This window comes from Myxocyprinus asiaticus, chromosome 39 (assembly GCF_019703515.2).
Source record: "Myxocyprinus asiaticus isolate MX2 ecotype Aquarium Trade chromosome 39, UBuf_Myxa_2, whole genome shotgun sequence".
Taxonomy (NCBI): domain Eukaryota; kingdom Metazoa; phylum Chordata; class Actinopteri; order Cypriniformes; family Catostomidae; genus Myxocyprinus; species Myxocyprinus asiaticus.
Genome location: NC_059382.1, coordinates 16,660,583 through 16,680,655, shown reverse-complemented (window position 1 = coordinate 16,680,655; position 20,073 = coordinate 16,660,583). Strand labels below are relative to the sequence as shown.

Here is a 20,073-nt window from a genome sequence, read left to right as displayed (position 1 = left end):
AAAACATTGTGTAACAAACTACAATTGAAATCCTTGCAATCAAACTACAGTTACTGACTTTCAATTAAGATACTTTTGAGTACATTACCTGGATTAGGAAATAATATTTACGTGGAACACATTTAAAACGTGAATTACGTTTGTGTGTACGTCTGTGTTCCTATGACAGCTAAGAAACAATGACAATGAACAAGGAGGAAATGTAGACATTTTGAGTTTTTGGAGACCAAAACAAAATTTTCTTTTAAAATTGTGTAACTTTAAAAGCAAATTAATCAGTAATGTAATTACTTATACCATTAAGCAATCTGTTAATTAACCTGATTGAAGTTTTAGAGTAGTAATTTGTTATGAGTACAAGATTTCTCTCTTTTGAGTAACTTACCCAACACTGATAAAAAACTATGCAAGATTTATATGGTAAATCTCATTTTATTTACCTGCAACCCACCAGATGAGACCCACTGCTTTAAAGATATTCAATGACCAAAAGAACTGGTAATATGTCTAAATAATGATCATTTATAAATACTGGCTGGATAAGAGAATGATCTAGGTAATATATTAACAATGATTAAAACCAATTTGAAGATTTATTCTGCAGGCAAACTCAACAAAACTACACCAAAAAATACATTCATAGCAGCTTCCTGATTAAAAATATAATAATTTAACAGATCAATAATTAATAATGTCCTCTCAAAATACATGAAATCTATAAGAAGGCAACTAAAGGGGCTTAAAATATTTTGACAGGCCTGTGATGATTACACCGAGTCAGCATCTTCAGTGCCAGATTTAAAGGGATACAGCTGCTTTCCAGGACAAAGATCATGTGTAGTCTCAGACCATAAAAGATTTTACAATGAATAATCACTACTGACAGTGAAAGTTCGTCCAAGACTTGGCCTAATCCGGTTTAGGGAAATTGGCTCAGTGAGTCTCACTTGACAACTGATCCATCCAGGGTTTCATTGTTCACCGAGTATAAAAGAAAATGGCATTTATGTTGTACCAGTTATTCAAAGTCTGACAGTAAACAGTAAACATGTAATTTTATTCTCAGTATAAATTAAATGTGTTCTCTACAAAACATTGAAAGTCTGATACAAAGTCTTTTTGTTGCAGAACTACCGATGGCATAATGGGAAAGGCAAAAGCCTGAGCTGGAACTCAGAATGAGTATTATCTTCCTCTGCAGATGAATAATTCTGAATACACGCTCATTTGAACGTTTGAAGGTCACGAATGTAAAGTGGATGGCAGCTCCTTTCTAACTGAGGGACAAGATGATTACATTTAACTAAAGCCTCCCACATGGCGCAAAATGAAACACTGTGCATTCAGGGTCAGCAATATTTTTAATGGATTATCTTTCTCGCACACACACCAGCGACATAACAGCACACAAAACACACACATAAAAGACTTCCTCACACTCGAGCATTCTCACACATTCTCTCTTTCTCTACCACTTTTGTATCTCCCTCTCTCTGCTTAAAGGGATAGATCATCCAAAAATATAAATTGTCATTGTTTACTAACCCTTGTGTTGTTCCAAACCCATATTACTTTATTTCTTCTTTAGAACACAAAAGATGATGTTAGACAGAATGACAGCCTCAGTCACCATCCACTTTGATTACATGGAAAGAAGACGCAATAAAAGTAAATGTTGAATAAGACTAACATTCTGTCTAACAACTCCTTTGTGATCCGTGGAAGAAATAGTCAAATGGTTTTGGGACACAGGGCAGTGCAACAACTCCACAGTGAGACAACAGAGCCGAGATGTGAGCTTTGATTTGCCCCTGTGCCTCCTGCAGATGACCACGATGATGTGCTTGGCTGGCGGACCACTCGTGTTGAGGGCTGAGCTTATTCCGCCTGACAGCCACAGGGGGCGCTTTGCTCACGGCCACAGCTTTTCTCCTCTTGACCGCCATCTGAACGTGGCTTCTGTGGGAGGTGGAAGGGAGATTAGGGTGAAGATTATGACAGATTGTCCAACTAAGAACAACAACACTGAAATTTACTTTTCAATTTCAACAAAAGAGCACAATGAACACTCATTCTAAATACATTTTTAAATGATAAATATTAAAATGTTATTTTATATAAGAATGTAAAGTATAAGAAATTTCATGTAAAATATATTCTAATATTTCACACCTGCCTTTCACTGAAGAGCAAGCCCAGATGAAATGCAATTGGATTTAAACATGGTTGTAGACAGAGCTGGGAGTACTACATTTTTATTTGTGACTGAAAGAAATCATAATCAAACTAACCAAAATATTTAATAAATGAATATGGAAAGAGCTGGGAATGTGTAGAACTTTCTTAATGACTAGTGTTTAAATTCGGTGAAAATCTGTTGAACTTTCTGCAGATGCAGATTGCATGTGGTTCTGCTAATGCATCATACAGGGTTCACACTTTTTGACCAATTAATTTCCATGATATTTCCATGAAGTTTCCATGATTTTTCCAGTCATTTGGATTAATGTGTAATAGGGCTGGGTATTGATACAGATATCCCGATTTGATTCCGGTTCACAAGCTCTCGATTTGATTCAATTCAATTCCGATTCGTTTCGATATTGATTTATATGGGTATATTTCAGTTACAATGTCCACTTTGCTTACATATGAAAGACATTATCTCCAAGTTAATGCTGTCAATTATACTGGGGACCTTCTAACTAGGTACATTACGAAAACATACATTTTACTAATGATATTTTATATCATAGTTTGTTACATTCTAGCTTTACAAAAAGGAACAAATCCATGTATTCCATCAAAAAAATATGATATAATATTGCATAAATTGTATTTTGTGACATGTTTAGTTTTTACATGCATCATTTTTACTATTTATAAGTATTTAAATTGATTTGTTGAAGTCTTGCTAAAAACCAGTACTGTCTCTTTAAAAAAACTGGCCATTCTGTAAAGAGCATCTATTAATAAGCAAATATTACCTCAAATGGCTGTACCTCAACCGTGCTATGCGCGATAAGAATTAAATGATTATTTTTTGTTTTTGATCAACAACTGACTGTAAAGACTGTAGTATCCATATTTTAAAATTCCCTGATACTTCCAGGTCTTCCATGAGAAATGCCAAATTGGCAATCACTTCAATAATAACTGCTGTAAACAGCCAATTAAACTGTGTCAAGTTTTAGTTCAAGAACAGGTACCCATCACTCTGTTAGCAGTGTATAACTAGGTGGCACTGTAATATAATATAACATTATTTTGCATTTCTCCTCACCTCTATCTGCCTTGCAAAGATGTAATTTATTAATACAATTCTCTCTAAACCTAGTATTATACATACACATCACTGTCATGTCTCTCATATGCGCATATGAAAAAGCAATGACACACTCATGCACTTTTTCCACAAACATCAACACATACACATGTTGGTATACTATCATTACGAGGACTTGTTCTATTGGTTTTTTTTTGTGTTGTTTTTAATTGAGCTATACCCTAACCCTAAACCTAACACTAAACCTAACCCTCACAGATACCTTATGACATTTTTATATACTAATTTAAGAATTATTTAATACCTTTATTAAGCTGTTTCATTGAAAGGAGCAATTGAGATACATTTGATCCTCACAACGCAAGTGAAACAGAAATTCACACACACACCTGCATGGACTTGCGTACAGCCCTTTTTGGTTGGTTGTCTTGGTGATTAGGAGTCCAAGCCCCCAGGCTCTGATTGGAATAGAAATCCATAGGATACACCTCCTGCCATCCGACCTGCTGCAGGGCTACTGCTGCCTGAGCAAGTTAGAGAGACACATTGTTAATTAAAGACATCAACTGACTGCAGCATTAACCACTGTGGCTGTAAGCCTGAGGAACGGGGAGAATCTTGAGAAAACAACATGGCGGAGCTGCCAACAGCTGATGGGTCGATATGTGCATCAACCATGAGCGCAGTCGGATATAAAGGGAGCTCTAGTCAAACACAGCACTTCTAGTCTAAGAGGCCACATCACATGGCTCACACACTGCAAACAAATCTCCAGGCTGACTCGATATATTACCAATGCTCAAAAGATCTTCCCCACTGGTGAAATACGGCAAGCAGAGACTGAGTGCACGTGAGATCCGTGCTGTTTCATATGACCTACAAATGGAGATGAATATATTTCCAGGCCTCCAGAGGAATGCAGGGGTTCCTCTTGCATGTGGCTACATTATATAAACTCCGCCAGGATCTCACCCATCAGACTGAGCTGCTTATATGAATAATCAATATGCCGTGTTTGTCTCCACCCACGGGCATGTCTGCTCACTTCATACGTGAGGCTTCTGAAACAATAGTATGTACTTGACATATAAACAAACACTTTTCTTAATCCCAGAGAGACATTTTGCTTTCCTTTTTTGTTTTAAAAACAAAACATTTTGAACTATTTTAAAAGTCTGTCCGTCAGTCAATCAATCAATCAATCAAATCAAATCAATCCATCAAACCCATCAATCAATCAGTCAGTTAGTCTCTCTGTCTAAACCTGTTGGGGTTTATTCTGCAATAATGACAGACTGAATGTACAATACCCCAACATCTAGACAGATATGTTATATAAACTTCGGGAGGATCTCACTCGTCAGACTGAGCTGCTAATATGAATAATCGATGGGCTGTGTTTGTAGCCGCCTGTGGGCACGTCTGCCCACTTCTTCCGTGCGGCACGCTGTAATATACGGCTCTAATACTCCTGAGAGAAATGACAAACGGCCCCTGTCTCTGGTGAGGGACTGTCTCTCTCCACTGACAATACTACAATACCTCACAAACAAATGCTTCTCTATAAATCTCTCTTAAATACCCTTCAAATCCTAATACCACAGTTACTATTTTTTATTGACTGAACAGTAAAGAACAGTAAGAAGAGCTTCAGTGGAAGTTCATTCCTGAATCTTTACAGGATCATTGAGGATGAGTTGATCCACAGTATATGTGTGACAAACGTGGCAAGCACTTTTATCAATCCAAGATAGGAATTTATTTTTATACATTTTATTAATCCTGGAGAAAACTTGTAGAACATTCTAAACTATTTGTAAAAGAAATAATTATGTTGAAGTCGTGGCCTAGCACCTTCCTTCCTTCCTTCCTTCCTCCCTCCCTTCCATCCATCCATCCATGTGTGTCATGGGATAAATAGCTTTTAGATGAAAATCTCACCTGCTCTGCATGTGCTACCATGCTCAGTCCTTCATTCTCTGTTCTTCCATTCCTCCCTCCCTTATTAACCCTGACATTCTGACGCATCCATCCCTCCATCTCTTTCACAGGCTTTTCATCACTGCTGTGCACAAGCTACCTGCTAATCCCGACACTGACAAGAGAGGCAAGTGTGTCATATTGACTATAAATATAACATGAAACACTCTGAAAATTGCTGGCTTCTCTCTACCTCTCTTTTTCTTACTTCTCTTAAACACTAATTTACATTACCTCATCTGTTCATCATCACACCACAAAAAGAGCAATAACAAGTAAAGAAGCACTAAAGGGACTGTTCACACAAAAATTAAAATCAGTTACACACTCTCAAGTTGTTCAGAACCATATTACTTTTTTTCTTAAGAGGAACACCAAAGTAGATGTTAGGCATAATGACAATCACAGTGATTTTGAATGTGAATGGTGAAGGATACTAATGTTCTGTCATCTTCTTTTGTGTTCAACAGAAGGAAGACAGTCATACAGATTTGGAACAAGATGAGGGTATGTAAATGATGACAGAAGTTTCATTTCTGGGTGAACCATCCCTTTAAGGTGGCAGTTTCAGAGAAAACTAGCACTACAGACGCCATTCATTTTTGTTTTGGCTGAGCAGGAACAAGGCAACTCCTATTATTATTCTAGGGTGGGCCTTCACAAAACATCAACATGTCATTGCTGCATTCTAATGTATTCTCATAATGTTGTATTTGCTTTAAGCTTCTATGACACCAAATGCATTCTGGCGCGGGCCAAGCGGCAATGAAAATGGATTATAGTGGCGCGTACAATATGAGAGCCACATAAGATTATGCAGTGCCTCAATATGGTTCCACTGAGCAGTATCATTATTCACTGAGAGCTATGATGGCATAAAAAAAAATCTCAACATAAATTAGCCTCTACTGGTACAGTGGGTATGCTGTAGTGATAGACCGAAATATTGGCCAAGCTGTTTAATCGACTGATATTTGGCTGATATATGATATTTATATAGTATAGCCACTGACCGATTAAAAGAAGTGTGTCAGTTAGTTGGAAAGTGCACATCTTTTTTTGTGAATTTCGAGTAAATATATTTACATTTCAACAAAAGCTAGTCATCGAATCTGACTGGACAAATGGTGTTCCAAGAGTGCTGATATACAGTCCAACAGCACCAGGATGTTTCATTATTCGTATCATTCCGCTTCTTAGAGTTTCATGGCTTTCAAAACAGTGGTGAGGATTTTGATTCATTGTTCATTTTGATTTTATTCACTGATTTGTTTAGTGACCAGGTGGCGACAAATGAGTGTCTTTTATGGTATGAGTGAGTCATTCAATTATTGACACAACTGATTTGTTGATGCATTTGTTATTTACCTTCGAAACAATGGAAGTGAATGAGAAAGATTCGTTCACTTAAAAGATTAGTTAAAAAAAAAACAAAAAAAAAAAACAACAACAACACTGATTTATTGATAAACTAAACTAGTATGAGTGAATTTTCATTTACGGGTGACTAACTTTAACTGACACACATATCCATGAAAAACCACTTTCCTTGGTGTCTGATTCTGGCCTGTTTTGACGTGAGATGGTTCTGGATGTGTTAGTGTACACTGTTCTGCTGATTAGTGTGACCAAGAGAAAGACAGATGCATTTGGAGAGGCATTGTACTTTGTCGGCCAGTGGGAGGAGCTACTGTTCTATCCTGAGCTGGCAGAATCTTCTATCTGTCTCTGTGGAGTAGAAATGGTAGGTAAACAAACCCTACTCCTTCTGCAGAGCACAATACACCACTAGTATTAAGGTGTGTGTGTGTGTGTAGTTGTTTGTTTTGGAGAGCACATAGACATGTTTTTTTACAAACAAATGCATACAGAGCATTTATGTTCCTACAGGCGTGCACACAAAAACAGACACTCATAAATTCACTCCAAAGGTTGGCAAATATGAATGGCGGCAATCGAACCATCAGACAGCCTGTTATCATGCCAGACAACCACGACAGACAGGGGAGAGGTGAACACCTGCAATGGATCTGAACAGCAGAAGTGCAGATGTGTGGCGTGTGCGAAGGGCTAGGCGTTTCTTGGGGTCAGTGATAATGAAGGTGGATGGAGGACTTGGTGGTGCGTACCTCATAAGGAGACAGCAAGGGTTTGGAGAAAGCAGTGCCCCAGTCAATGGAGAGGCGGGGACAAGCGATCTGCACCCACCTATAGGGGAAGATGAGTAGAGAGAGAGAGAGAGAGAGAGAGAGAGAGACATTGTAAGCCTCATTTATATAATGAACAATTCTTTTCAGATATGTGCACGAAAAGGAGAAATATCACCAAACATACATGAATGCTGAACAAAAACATATGGCAATATGCCATAATTTTTAGGTGAACTAAAAGAAGCATTTTCGCCCAGTAAGTATAAATTAGCCTTTATAGTCAACATGAAACACATTTTAGTTCTGTATAATGGCACATTTCAAAGTGAAACATGATATTTACTTTTGGCTTGATTTTATCCATCATGAACTGATTGGATCGTGAAACGTGGTCTCTATATGCCAGGTGGTTGAAAAATAAGAGCGCTTGGTGCTTTCATTCAAAAAGGAAAATCAGTTTAGAGACAGAGCAAGTTATTACATTTTGACGGATGTATGAATAAAGCAAATAATGTCAATTTTCATGCTATGCTGACTGTAATCTGTATACTGTTAACCTTAGTCAAGTTTCAAACCTATTATATTTGCTTATCCAGGGTTTCCACCACTTTTTTCGAATCAATTTCCATGATTTTTCCATGAATTTTACAGTTGTTTGTGATTACTGGATAAAACAAAGTAAACACCCTTTATAGAGAAATTTCAAACAGATGAACTGAGATTTACAAGAAAAGCTTATACTGACTATAGAATTCTCAATAAGAGCATTTACATTCATATTCTTACAACAGTTATGCTTAAGCTGATAACGTGTAGTCATGCTAAACGCATTAACCCCTTAAACTCTGCTGCATATTTTGGCTGTCGCCTGCAATTTTTCACAAGCAAATTTAAAAGCATACATTACACACATTCAGTGGACCAATTGCAAAATACTGGTCTCATTTTCCAGAAAACCAAAGTAAAAAAAGAAAGAAAGAAAAAAAAAAAAGATTCCAATAATTCATAAACAATACTATTTATTTTTACAATCTTATGATAAACATACATTTTTATTATGCAGTCTTTGAAAGCCTGTAATTCAGACTCTATTTGCTCTTTGTCCCTGCAGTATTCATTATTCCAATAGATGTTAGCAATGTGCGCAAGTTACGCTCATGCCCGTTTACGTTTTGATGCCAAAAGCAGAGAATAATCAGATGATTCCAAATCTGATGTAAACACTTTACATCAGATTTTCTCATCAATGGTTTTCTTGCATTGTCAGATTTTTTTGAATAAGCTGATCTTTAGTAGTTAGCAGTAGTTGGTGTGCATATAAATGCATTCAATGACTTCTCCATGACCTTTCAAGTCTTTTTCCATGACATTTCCAGGTCTGGAAATCACAATTTTAAAATGTCCTGTTTTTTCCAGGTTTTCCATGACCGTTATAACAAATAAATTATGAAATATTTAAAAGAATTTGATCAAATTTAAAGCCAAGGCCTTATATTATTGAATATATGTGTACAAGGGAATGAAAGGGAGCAGGAGAAACACATTCACACACACACACACACACACACACACACAATTGGGGAGGAAGAGTACACTTTGGCTTGCAGTGAGAATGTAAATGTTAATATGAGCTGCATTGATGTGCAGAACTGATGCTCTCTCCTGTAAATATGAGAGCAAATCTGCACTGCCCTAAAGCTTCCATCCAAAGCATTATTATTTAGACAACTGTGGAGTCAAATAAAATAAAGCAAGAGAGAGAGAGAGAGAGAGAGAGAGAGTGAGAGAGAGAGAGAGCTGAGGTGAGAGGGGGAGAGAGAAAGAGACAGCGATAAGAAAGGTTAGGTGAGCAAGAACAACTACACTGCAATGCCCTAGTCTCCACGGAGCTACCCTAAATAGCAGCCAGACTGCGTGGTAGAGGAAGAGAGAGAATAAGAAAGAGAGAGACAGGGAGATAGATAGAGAGAGAGAGAATGAAAGAGAGGAGGGACAGAAAAGAATAACAGTGACATGGGAGGTGAGGCTGGGCTGAGGAAGTCACAGGAGGAATAGTATGAGTGATCGCTGGCAAGCAGAGCAAGAGGGAGTCTAGAGAAGCTGCATTTGTCTTGAGAATGTATGTTATGAATACAGAATCAGTGGAGCTGGAATTGTGGGTATTCCGATAACTAATGCAAATTAATAAAACATCTTCAGGTCTTTGCACACCTGTGGATAAACTACCCACTTGCAAATCTTAAAAGAAAATATAAACATACTACAAGGGGGCATTAACACGGGACGCATTCTACCATTCAAACAGTGTGCCTTTTTTAAACTCGACACACCTTAAAGCGGACATTTCTGCAGGTTTGCTGTCAAGACGCTGAAAAAACAGTGATGCACAACATTATTTAAGGGTTTATAAAGGTGGAAGATGCTGCCAAGTTTATTTTTACTTGCTGTTCTCTCCTCTCTCCAGGATTGACTGTGGCTTCACCTTGAATTCTGATAACTGGGTTAAGAATGTATCAGTGAGTAAATAGATCCATAATGCAAATCAAAGTGTTGCTGGTTTGAATCCCTGTCAAGGATGTTTGCGAGTACTGGAACCTCATGACCCCTCTCTCATCTTTGCCTTGAGCATGACAATTAATCCTTAGTTGCTCCAGAAGTTTGCATCATGGCATGCCTGTTGCCAAATTATCCACACTCCCCAAAGGCAAACAAATCATGACAGTGCATTACTGAAACCTTTTCCCAGATAATGATTTATAAAAAACCTGATTAGACTATGAGCAGAAGTTATTTTTGATTGGGCACAGATTGATGCAACAGCTGCCCTTCTTAACTACTGTTTATGTGAATTCAGTTAGTCTTGCACAGCCAGATTTTTCTGCTTAAGGTCTGACCCATATTAGGGCTCACTGTAGCCAAGAACTGCTTACAGTAGGTAGAAAGGAGTCATCTGATGGACAAGTAAAGCCCAGAAAGTTATTTTTTTTTAACGTGATGTTTAATGGTGTGTAAATCTGAATAAATGCTAACATAATAACAGACTGCCATGCAACAAAGTGATAGCCAAAACCTCCGCAAAAATATTATACAGACAACACTAAGAAATTAGTGCAAAAAGTGTGTACACTACATGTATTTAGAAATGTGATTATATTAGGACTATCAATCGATTAAAATTTTTAATCAAGTTCCTTACATGACATGTCGATTAATCAAATTAATACATATATTAATATTTGCTGAGAAAGGCCCCTTAAATAAAGATAATTCTATATGATTAATAGATGATTCAAATTATTATAAACCATTTTTGTAATATATTCAGATTGAAATGTATTGTTTTATTGTGGAAGTCGAGAAACACATTGATTAGAGACAATGCAAAAAGTGTCTTAAGAAGTGAATATATTTATTTATTTTATTCCCAAACCATTGAACAGTTGACAGTTATTTATTTTGCAACTGAGCTTTTCAATCTGCACTGTTCTTACATTCCGTCCATGCTATTTTTAATCGCCGATTTATGTACATATGAGCCAGATGGACGTTTCTGAAGCGTTTCACTGGTTTTTAGTGTCATAAACGCTGCATTTTAGGACACTGTCAGGTTAAAAATAGTTAAAACTTTTAAAATCGTGAGATCCCTGCATTCTGTTGTACTTCGTCCAGCTGTCAAGAGCCTGTCGTCCTGTGTAACACCGACTGTAATTACGTTGCTTTGCTTCTCGTGAGGTTTGCTGAGACGCACCCCCCACAGCCAATCTTTTTTAAAAGCGTTATCTTTTATATAATTAAATCTCACTAAATTAAATCAACAGCTCTAGTTCATGTATACCCAGACTGAATCTGCAGACTTTCCCCGCATTTTCTGTGCTTATTTTTGGGGAAGATCTGAGGTCAAATGTGTTAAAAGGGGGATCTGAAGAACTTTAAAGGAATATTCTGGGTTCAACAAAAGTTAAGTTGAATTGATAGCATTTGTGGTATAATGCTGATTACCACAAAAATGTAATTTGACTCATCCCTCCTTTCTTAAAAGAAAATAAAACAAATTCTGGATTATAGTATACATTTACAATGGAAGTGAATGTGGCGAATTTTTGGAGGGCTTAAAGACAGAGATGTGAAGCTTATAATTTTCTAAAAACACTTACATGATTTTCTTCTGTTAAAACTCTTATTTGAGCTGTAAAGTTGTTTAATTTTTAAATTTTACAGTCAATTTAGGGTTTTTGACATTACATCATCATGGCAACGATGTTGCACATTTGGCTACAACTTTACACAGAAAAGGTTAGTAAGTGATTTTATCACACTAAAATCATGTTAACATGCATACTGTTTATGTCTTGTGGCTATAATTTTTTAAAAAGCGAGTATTTTAACGTTCAAGTTAAAATGTGCGGAAGTCTGTGTGAGAATTAATTCAGAGATTGAAACCTTCGGAGAGAAGAATCATCTTGTAATTGATGCACCTCATCTGCACTTCAACACAACAGAAAACAAACGGTGAGTCTTTAAATGTGCGCAGGGAGACAAGACACAGTCTTGAAGTGTGCACTTGACATTTGAGTAAAGTATGTATTAGACATATGGGCAGGCCATCTGAGTTGACACTATATACAACTGCTTCTTTTCTTGACTACTGTGTGCACTTCCCATCAAGGGTTTTGTCTAGATTTAGACAAATCCCAAAGCCAAGACCATAAAAGCATGAACAAAATAAAGCAGCAGAAAGCATACAGAGATTTTGCAAGAAGAAGGGGAATGGTGCCCTTCCTCAGAAGTCCAGTGCAGGCATATAAAGAACCCAGACAGACATAGGGATGAGCAGTAAATACTCAGTTAAAATAAATATTAACTTATCATCTGTAGTAGAATCGGTTCACAAATAAGCAAGAGGGGTTAGGCTACATCGGGAACCTCAGCAAGCCACCAAATTCAATTTACAGGCCTATCAGAGGCAGCATCTGTCCCCTTGCCAGAGACAGCCCTCGCTGCAGGGAGCCATACTAGCAGAGACTCACTCCTCCGTCTGTCCACATCAAGCCCATTCTCCCAATCCACTTCTGCTCTGTGCCATCCGCTGGGAGAAGAGGAGAGGTCAAAGACGGGTAATGATGCCTGTTTTGCTTCCGTTGAAGTGGTCTCATCAGCATGTGAAGGCAGACCTGATGAAGGCACCTTCCTGCTGATCCCCTACCCATTGAAAGAAGGTTGGGGGCTGAGACTTCACATGAAAGAGTCTAATTGGAGGAGGAAGTGGAATAGAAGGTCTGCGATGACTGTGGGGGGTTTTCTTGCACTGGTGGTAGCTGCAGCTCCAGACGGCTCTCCTCTCTTGCCGTGAACATAATGGATTTTAATTAGCTACTTGACCTGCTGCATACAATAGCGCAATTAACCTTTCCGATCCACAGGGAAATGGGTGCCGGTGCCTCCAAACATCACTTAAAGCTGACAGAGATATGTAATTACATTAGGCTTACAATAAAGGGCACATATACAAGGCAATGAAGGCTGGTTGAATGCTCTGCTCTGGTGAAAAAAATATGAAAACTGTCTGAAGTTTTCACAAAGGCATGAACATTTCTCCCATTGCTTTAGATGTATAAGCAGGGAGATGCAGGTTAGCTAATAGCCTGTTAACTTAGATAAATCGCTGTTAAAGTTTCTTGCAGCAAGTTGTTTGTCTGTCCGAGGGCTGTCACGATACCATAATCACATCTTATAATACTATACCAGCTAAAGTATCACGATACCAAGTAGTATCACGATACCACACGATAGTGTGTTAATTCCTAACACAGTTTGTCATAGTGGTTCTTAGAAACAAGCCATTACACTTGTTGCTCCGGAAGTGGTGAAAATAACTGATGGATGAACCAGAAGGCTCAAATGTACTAACTTGTTACCTAATACATTCTTAGTTTGATATAAAAAATCAAAACATCAAAACAGCCAGTTCAAATGGCAACAGCTTTAAACTTATATTCTATTATTCTGTGATTATTTTAAAGTTGATAAAATACAAATAAAGATAGTGTAACATTGAAAAGCCTATTCTGAGCAGCTGTGGTGCTATGTAATCAGGTTGAAAATGGAGTGACAGTGCAAGTTGTGAGTCGCCACGTACTGAAGACGTTCCACCAGCATGGTGTGCTAAAGCCCAAAGTATACTTGGATTTTGATGCAAAACTCATCAATCTCATTTTGAGGCTCAGAGTCTGCGTAGAGTCGAACGCGAGCCTGTCAAAGTAAACTTCAGTTGACTGTGTACTTCATACACAGGCGGTTGCCGTATGTGCACTACGACTGCAGTAAGACACCAAACTATTTCTCTTCAGGAGTTTAGACCCATAAAGATGTCTTTATATTCCTTCAGACTCAAGTTATACAAATGCAGGTATCTCCTGACACGCACTCTTGACATGCATATCTACTGTTATTGTTTTTACCTTCATCTCCTGATATTTCCGGCAATTACATCTTTTAGTGTTTCTTTGTGACAGCAATGGCTCAAATGTGAGTATTGCCACTTTGTGGATCCACTATTTCCTGCAGAAAATAGGGCTGCGTGCATTCAGTGCTTGAGCACCCTGCTGATGACGAGATTTGCGTCACATGTCCTGTATGCGGACGCTCAGCGTTCGCGTCTAACCAAAGTATACTTTTGGCTTAACTGTGCTGAGAAATTCGGGCTAGTTTGCAATCATAATGCACCAAAATGTGCTCAAGTGGAAATGCTACTGGAACCGCAACTCACAGTGCTGAGAATTGTTCAGCCCAATGGTGGAAAGCACTTCAAGTGACTGAAAAAATAGCTGATGCTCGTTGGTTAGGAAAAAAAACATGATTTACATGGAAGATATAGATTTTACTACTTGTTGCTTTATAACGTTTCACCTCGTCCATGTTAATTTGGGCTTTTGTCCTTACCAGTCATGACCATCAAGATCTCAATGACACATTTTGACAGAAATTTGGTAACCATATTTGACGTGACACTGGGAAGTCCTACCCAGAGTGAAATCTCATTGTTCCAAATTCCTCTCCCACATAGCTGTTCATCTTCACATCTAGTTAGGACGAGGTGTTGTGCATCCTTATGTTTGTGGAAAAGTGGTGGTTCATTGTGGATGGGGCGAAGCTCTCACAGTTTATCAGTTCATCTGAAGTCAATGTTCACATATAGGGTACATATTGTACACTTATGAGCCACTTTTGCACCATCGGTAAGACTAGAATCAAATTCAGGCACCTTACCCTACCTGGCATGACTTTCTTGGATGTATATTTCTGTCTTCCTAGAAAAGGTCTGCTCTCCAACAATATGATGGATGCAAGATGAAGAAAGTGCCTGGTCAATGGTAACTCAATTGTGAGGGTATAATGAAACAGTTCAGATAAAACAGGTCTCCATCCCACAGTTCTCTCAGCATTTCTATTCAGCTGGACCTCCATGCAGAACCCATACTATTAGCACACATCAAACACTTCGGATTGAGCACAGGATTCAAAAAAATCTCAGTGTATTAAAGTTGAGTTGTATCTTCAAAGACTAAAGACTAGTTTAACAGCATTTCCAAGCCAAACACCCTAACAGTAAGAATGGCCTCCTATAGACTAGAAGGCATCCAGTGGTCATGGGCCAGGCATCATTTTCAGATTTACCCTTGTTCTGGATGTTTCTTTGTCTGGCAAATCAGCAATGGATAGTTCGATTAACCTTCTTATTATGGTGACAAGGCAAACTGCAAGTTCTTTCATCTCATCTTATCTTCACCAGGACGTCATTTACATAGTCATGACAGCATTAATCAACACTCGCGTTAACCTCTGAAATGTCTTCCTTTTACAACATTCTCTTTTCCTCTGCTCAGATCTTCATGTTTCCGTCAAGATGATACCAATTTGCAAAAGTCACAAGTACAAACTACTGACATTAATGCAGGAAAATAGAGTAGGAGAGATAGAGGTGTAACTTTCTTCTGGTCATGGTTATGCCTGGACTACATATGCAGTGTCACTCACGTGGCATGTTGAGAGCAGCACGACTGACGGGGGCGGCTGATCGCACTCTTTCTCTTTTCTTCTTTCTTTGCTCTCAATCCCTTTTTAACAGCCTCCACACCTTCCTCCACCTCCCCCACTTTCTCACATAGACCTTTTTTCCCATGTTCACCCTCTCATGTCCTCAGAGACAGAGGCCAGTCAGTGAGGGAGTATGTTGTTAAATGTACAATGCAGGGCTTCACTGTAACATCTAATTTTACTTCCATAATAGGATGTATTTCAGAGTGAAAAAAGCATAGGTAAAAAGTGCAAAAAGTTGGTGTAAAGTTTGCACCCAATAACGTGCAACAGTAACCCCCTGTTAAAATCTCTTCTACAGAATTCTGCAGATTTTCCCTCAAAATCAGCAAAGAAAATGCAAAAAAATCTCGGCCTGGTTATTGTTAAAAAATAAATTCCCGGGGCCTGGGTAGCTCAGTGGTAAAAGATGCTGGCTACCACCCCTGGAGTTCACTAGTTCGAATCCCAGGGCGCGCTGAGTGACTCCAGCCAGGTCTCCTAAGCAACCAAATTGGCCCGGTTGCTAGGGAGGGTAGAGTCACATGGGGTAACCTCCTTGTGGTCGCTATAATGTGGTTCGTTCTCGGTGGGGTGCGTGGTGAGTTGAGCGTGGATGCTGCGGTGGATGGCGTGAAGCCTCCACACGTGCCATGTCTCCATGGCAATGCGCTCAACAAGCCACGTGATAAAATGCGCGAGTTGTCGGTCTCAGATGCGGAGGCAACTAGGATAAATAAATTCCCTAAGGAAAAAATTAAAGGGATTTTCACATCAGAAACCAGACTCCTGACACTCTATTAGCCACTGGCATTCTGAAAATAAAATAAAATAAAAAAATAAATAAATAAAAAATAAAATACACTAAACATTTTTCCTTTTGAATACCATGCATTTATATGTATAACTTGTGTTACGAAATTAAATAATGTCAGTTTGGATTTCATGGTGTTCCTCACATTATCTTTACTGGAAGCTTCAGTTTCTAAATAATCCATTCATGGTTGACAAATGCATCTGCGAATATGACATCTCTAGGTGTCAGTACCAAGAGCACATACATAAAATTAATTGGTTTTGGGTTCCCACTCCTTTTGACTTAAGAAATTCCATGACTAGACCAGTTGTTTGTGATTACTGGATAAGTATTGATAAAAATAATTGTATAGGTATTGCATTCACAAAGAGCAATTTCTAGTCAATAAAATATTTTACATAATCCAGTATTTCTAAAGAAAATTACAGGATATCTTTATAGAAATTTCCATGACTTGTAAATATCTTATTAATTTTTACTACATTACATTTCGAGGCCTGGAAATCACAATTTAAAAATTCCCTGATATTTCCAGATTTTCATAACCATGGGAAACCTGTATAATTAAAATCCAAGACCACTGTCATACTGACCATTGAAACATAAACAGAAAATTACTTGCATGCATCTTGAAGGTACACTGGGACACAGGGCCCATAAAAAACAAAATTTTCTTTGTTCTACCTCAATAATTTCAAAACTGACCATAGCAATAAGACATATGCAGCAGAGGAGATTCTCACAAAACAAAAACTGTGACCCCATGGGTTGTGATATTTCTACAGTTCCTAGCTGGTCTTCAGGATGTGCTGAGGTTCAGATTAATGTGCACCTTCCTGGAGAAGACCTTCTTTATGTGATGCACAGGAGCTGTTGTTTAATTGTGTGAAATGGAGGGCGTGACTGTGCATGCAGATGGAGGTGGCACTCACGCGTCCACGTCTGTCAGGAGTTCCAGTTTGCTAGGGAAGATCTCAGACAGAAGCACTCGAGTGTATGACCTGCCCAAAGACTCCAACCGAGATTCTAAGTGCTACACAGAGAGAGAGAGAGAGAGAGAGAGAGAGAGAGAGAGAGAGAGAGAGAGAGAGAGAGGAGCTGAATCCTGAATTTAAAACAGATTTACATAAAAAAAAAAAAAAAAAAAACCCGGCTAATTTCATGCATGGAGCTCAAGGTCAGTTAGAACAGTTGCCCACATCAAAATGACTTGACAATGTAGGAGGAAAGCAAACAGAAAATCATTACAACCAAGAAATTCCTAAATTTATTGAGGAACACAAAGCCGTTTTCTCATTCCTAATGAGAAATCTTCACAGGACCTATTATGATGCTGTTTTTGTGTAATCTGCTTTACTGATGAAAAGCTTTGTTCTTTAAAGCTTAACCAACAGGGTCTTCAAAACAGGTAGTGTGTTAAAAACATAAACAGCTATTTTAGTTTGATTTTTTTTTTTTTTTTTTACTTTAATAACATAGAGCCACATTTGTTGTTAATGCCTTGATTATTAGTTTCCCAGAGGCCTATTCAAATAAACCACTATTGTGTACAAGTGAGCAAAGCTTACTAAAAGCCATTAAACAACGAATAATGGGTTACAAAAATACATTACATTACAAAGTAGACATTCATTACTTAGCATTGGCAGAGGGATAACTTAACAGAGATTTCCCATAAGACATATCACCCGATCATGAAACAACTAAATTTTTAACCTACGTACTGTATGTACCATCAGAGAGAGATACAGCTAGCTGCAAAGTGTACTGTTGTCTTGTTTTTATGATCTGTCTGATCTGACTCTCTGCTAAAAATTATATTGAGATGATTTACTGTCTCACAGTTTGTCATCCAAAGACATTTTCAGCTGTCAGTCCAAATCCACATTTGGCGTCGCTTAAATCAGTGTTTCCCAACCTTTTCTGTCTTGCGTACCCCACAGTCCCTATCAGTATGGCTCAAGTACCCCTTCTCCAATACCAAACCTGATCCAAATATGTTCCTTTTAACTCATCTTATAATGAAAACCAATTAGTTGGGTGCACAATATATCAGACACCAATATTTTATTGGCCGATAACTAGGAGAATCAAAATATTATTATTGCGTAGATAGTGAAATTATCGCAGATATTTTTTTCATTTAGTTTATTTGCTTGTGGCAGAGAAACTCTGACTGCTTTCGGCTTCTCTCCATGTAACACAGTTCGCATCTGAAACCAAGAAAATGCTGCCTCTGGAGGCTGTATATGGAGGTGGGAACGAATGAAGTCATGTACGAATCCAGTGTTCACGTCACATCCTGTCTACTGAGATACTTTCATCTGACTGATTTCTGAAGGCAGCATAGATGTATCCATCACTGCCTATGAAATCCCACAATCCTGTGCATGCGTATCTACAGTGGTTGAGCTGAAGAACAAAAATGGCGGCCGAAGAGGCAGTTGATAGCCAATTTGTGTATAAATGTAATTTTTTTCCCCATTTTTTCCACCTTTGATTCTATTTCTAGCAAGAAAGTAGTATTGTAGTTTTTAAATGTACACTTGGTTATTGCCAAAACTCTTTTGATTTTGTTCTAGATTAATAGTGTGTTGTGGCTCAGATGGATTGTGGGTGAAAAACAGACTCACCAAGTTGCTTCCTCTGAGACATCTGGGCTTGTTTGTCTATCATTAATGGTTGTTAACAGGGTAATCAGGGAGAATCTTTCTCTGAGAAAAACCTTCCTAAACTTAATGGTTTTTGTACTGTAGATAGAATTTAATTATCATTGAAGCTGAACAAGTATGAAATATCACACTTAGACATCTTTTAAAAGGCACTAAATGTGTTAAAGAATTAAGAACAAAATAATAATGAGATAAATTATTTTAATCTTTTGACAGCCTTTACATTGCCTGAAAATAATAATAAAAGACTTAATTTCCTTTTTACAGGTTTTAAAAAAGCACAAACAAAATATTTTCAAACACTCACTGGAACCTCCTAGAGTACTCCACTGGGATACACATAACCCTTGGTTGGAGTCCCTGTTGTGTAAAGAATCTTTCATCCACAGATGGACACACATTTGGCTGGAGGGGAAGCGTACTGTATCTGGAGACAAAGTACCATGGTAACACCATGTTAATTTGGACATGATACCATGGTACATATAGATATATAGCATCTGAATAGTCTAATTTTAAAATGTCCTTACTGATGCAAAACCCTTGCAAAGTCCCCACCGTTACATAAGAAATGTTTGTGCATCTAATGCACCTTTCATTTGTTAATTTACCATCAATTCTAATTATTCATTCCCCGGAGATAAGTAGGTGAAAAAGGTGAATATGAGCAATGGGTCTGCCACTTCAGAACTGTGCAAGGCATTACCAGACTCTCCCCACACACTTTGAAGTGTGAAGCCCAGTGGACCACAAATATTACCAGAAAAAACCTCCAGACATCAGTGAGGAGGTATGCAGGTGAACGGCCAGCTTCAAAGCACAGGCATTATATATATATATATATATATATATATATATATATATATATATATATATATATATTTTTTTTTTTTTTTTTTTTTAAAGGCAGGCAAATGGAAAAAAGTAGGCCCTATTCTTCTCCTCCAACCAAAGTGTATGGGCAAATTAGCTGGATTAGTTAACCTTGGAAAAGGTCACAATCGCACTGCTTTATGAACCCAGTATGTTTTATGTGACAGATACACAGAACATTCCGTGTGAGGATGTTACACACAAAACTCTGCAGAAAGCTTT

At 38.0% G+C, this 20,073-nt stretch overlaps 1 protein-coding gene across 2 annotated transcripts in view; it reads right to left on the bottom strand.

The window, feature by feature from the left end:
* Nucleotides 1-428: 428 nt before the first annotated feature.
* The window catches only part of LOC127430280 (2-(3-amino-3-carboxypropyl)histidine synthase subunit 1-like), a 106,307-nt gene continuing 86,662 nt past the window's right edge, over nucleotides 429-20,073 (bottom strand). Inside the window, exons 8-11 of one of the 2 annotated variants that reach the window (XM_051679984.1) lie at nucleotides 17,239-17,339; nucleotides 7,396-7,474; nucleotides 3,676-3,810; nucleotides 429-1,959 (exon numbers count right to left, since the gene is read on the bottom strand). In XM_051679984.1, the coding sequence (XP_051535944.1) occupies nucleotides 1,879-1,959; nucleotides 3,676-3,810; nucleotides 7,396-7,474; nucleotides 17,239-17,339 (396 nt within the window). In that variant the 3' untranslated portion in view covers nucleotides 429-1,878. The remainder of the gene's footprint in view (nucleotides 1,960-3,675; nucleotides 3,811-7,395; nucleotides 7,475-17,238; nucleotides 17,340-20,073) is intronic. The other variant, XM_051679983.1, reaches the window with a different exon arrangement.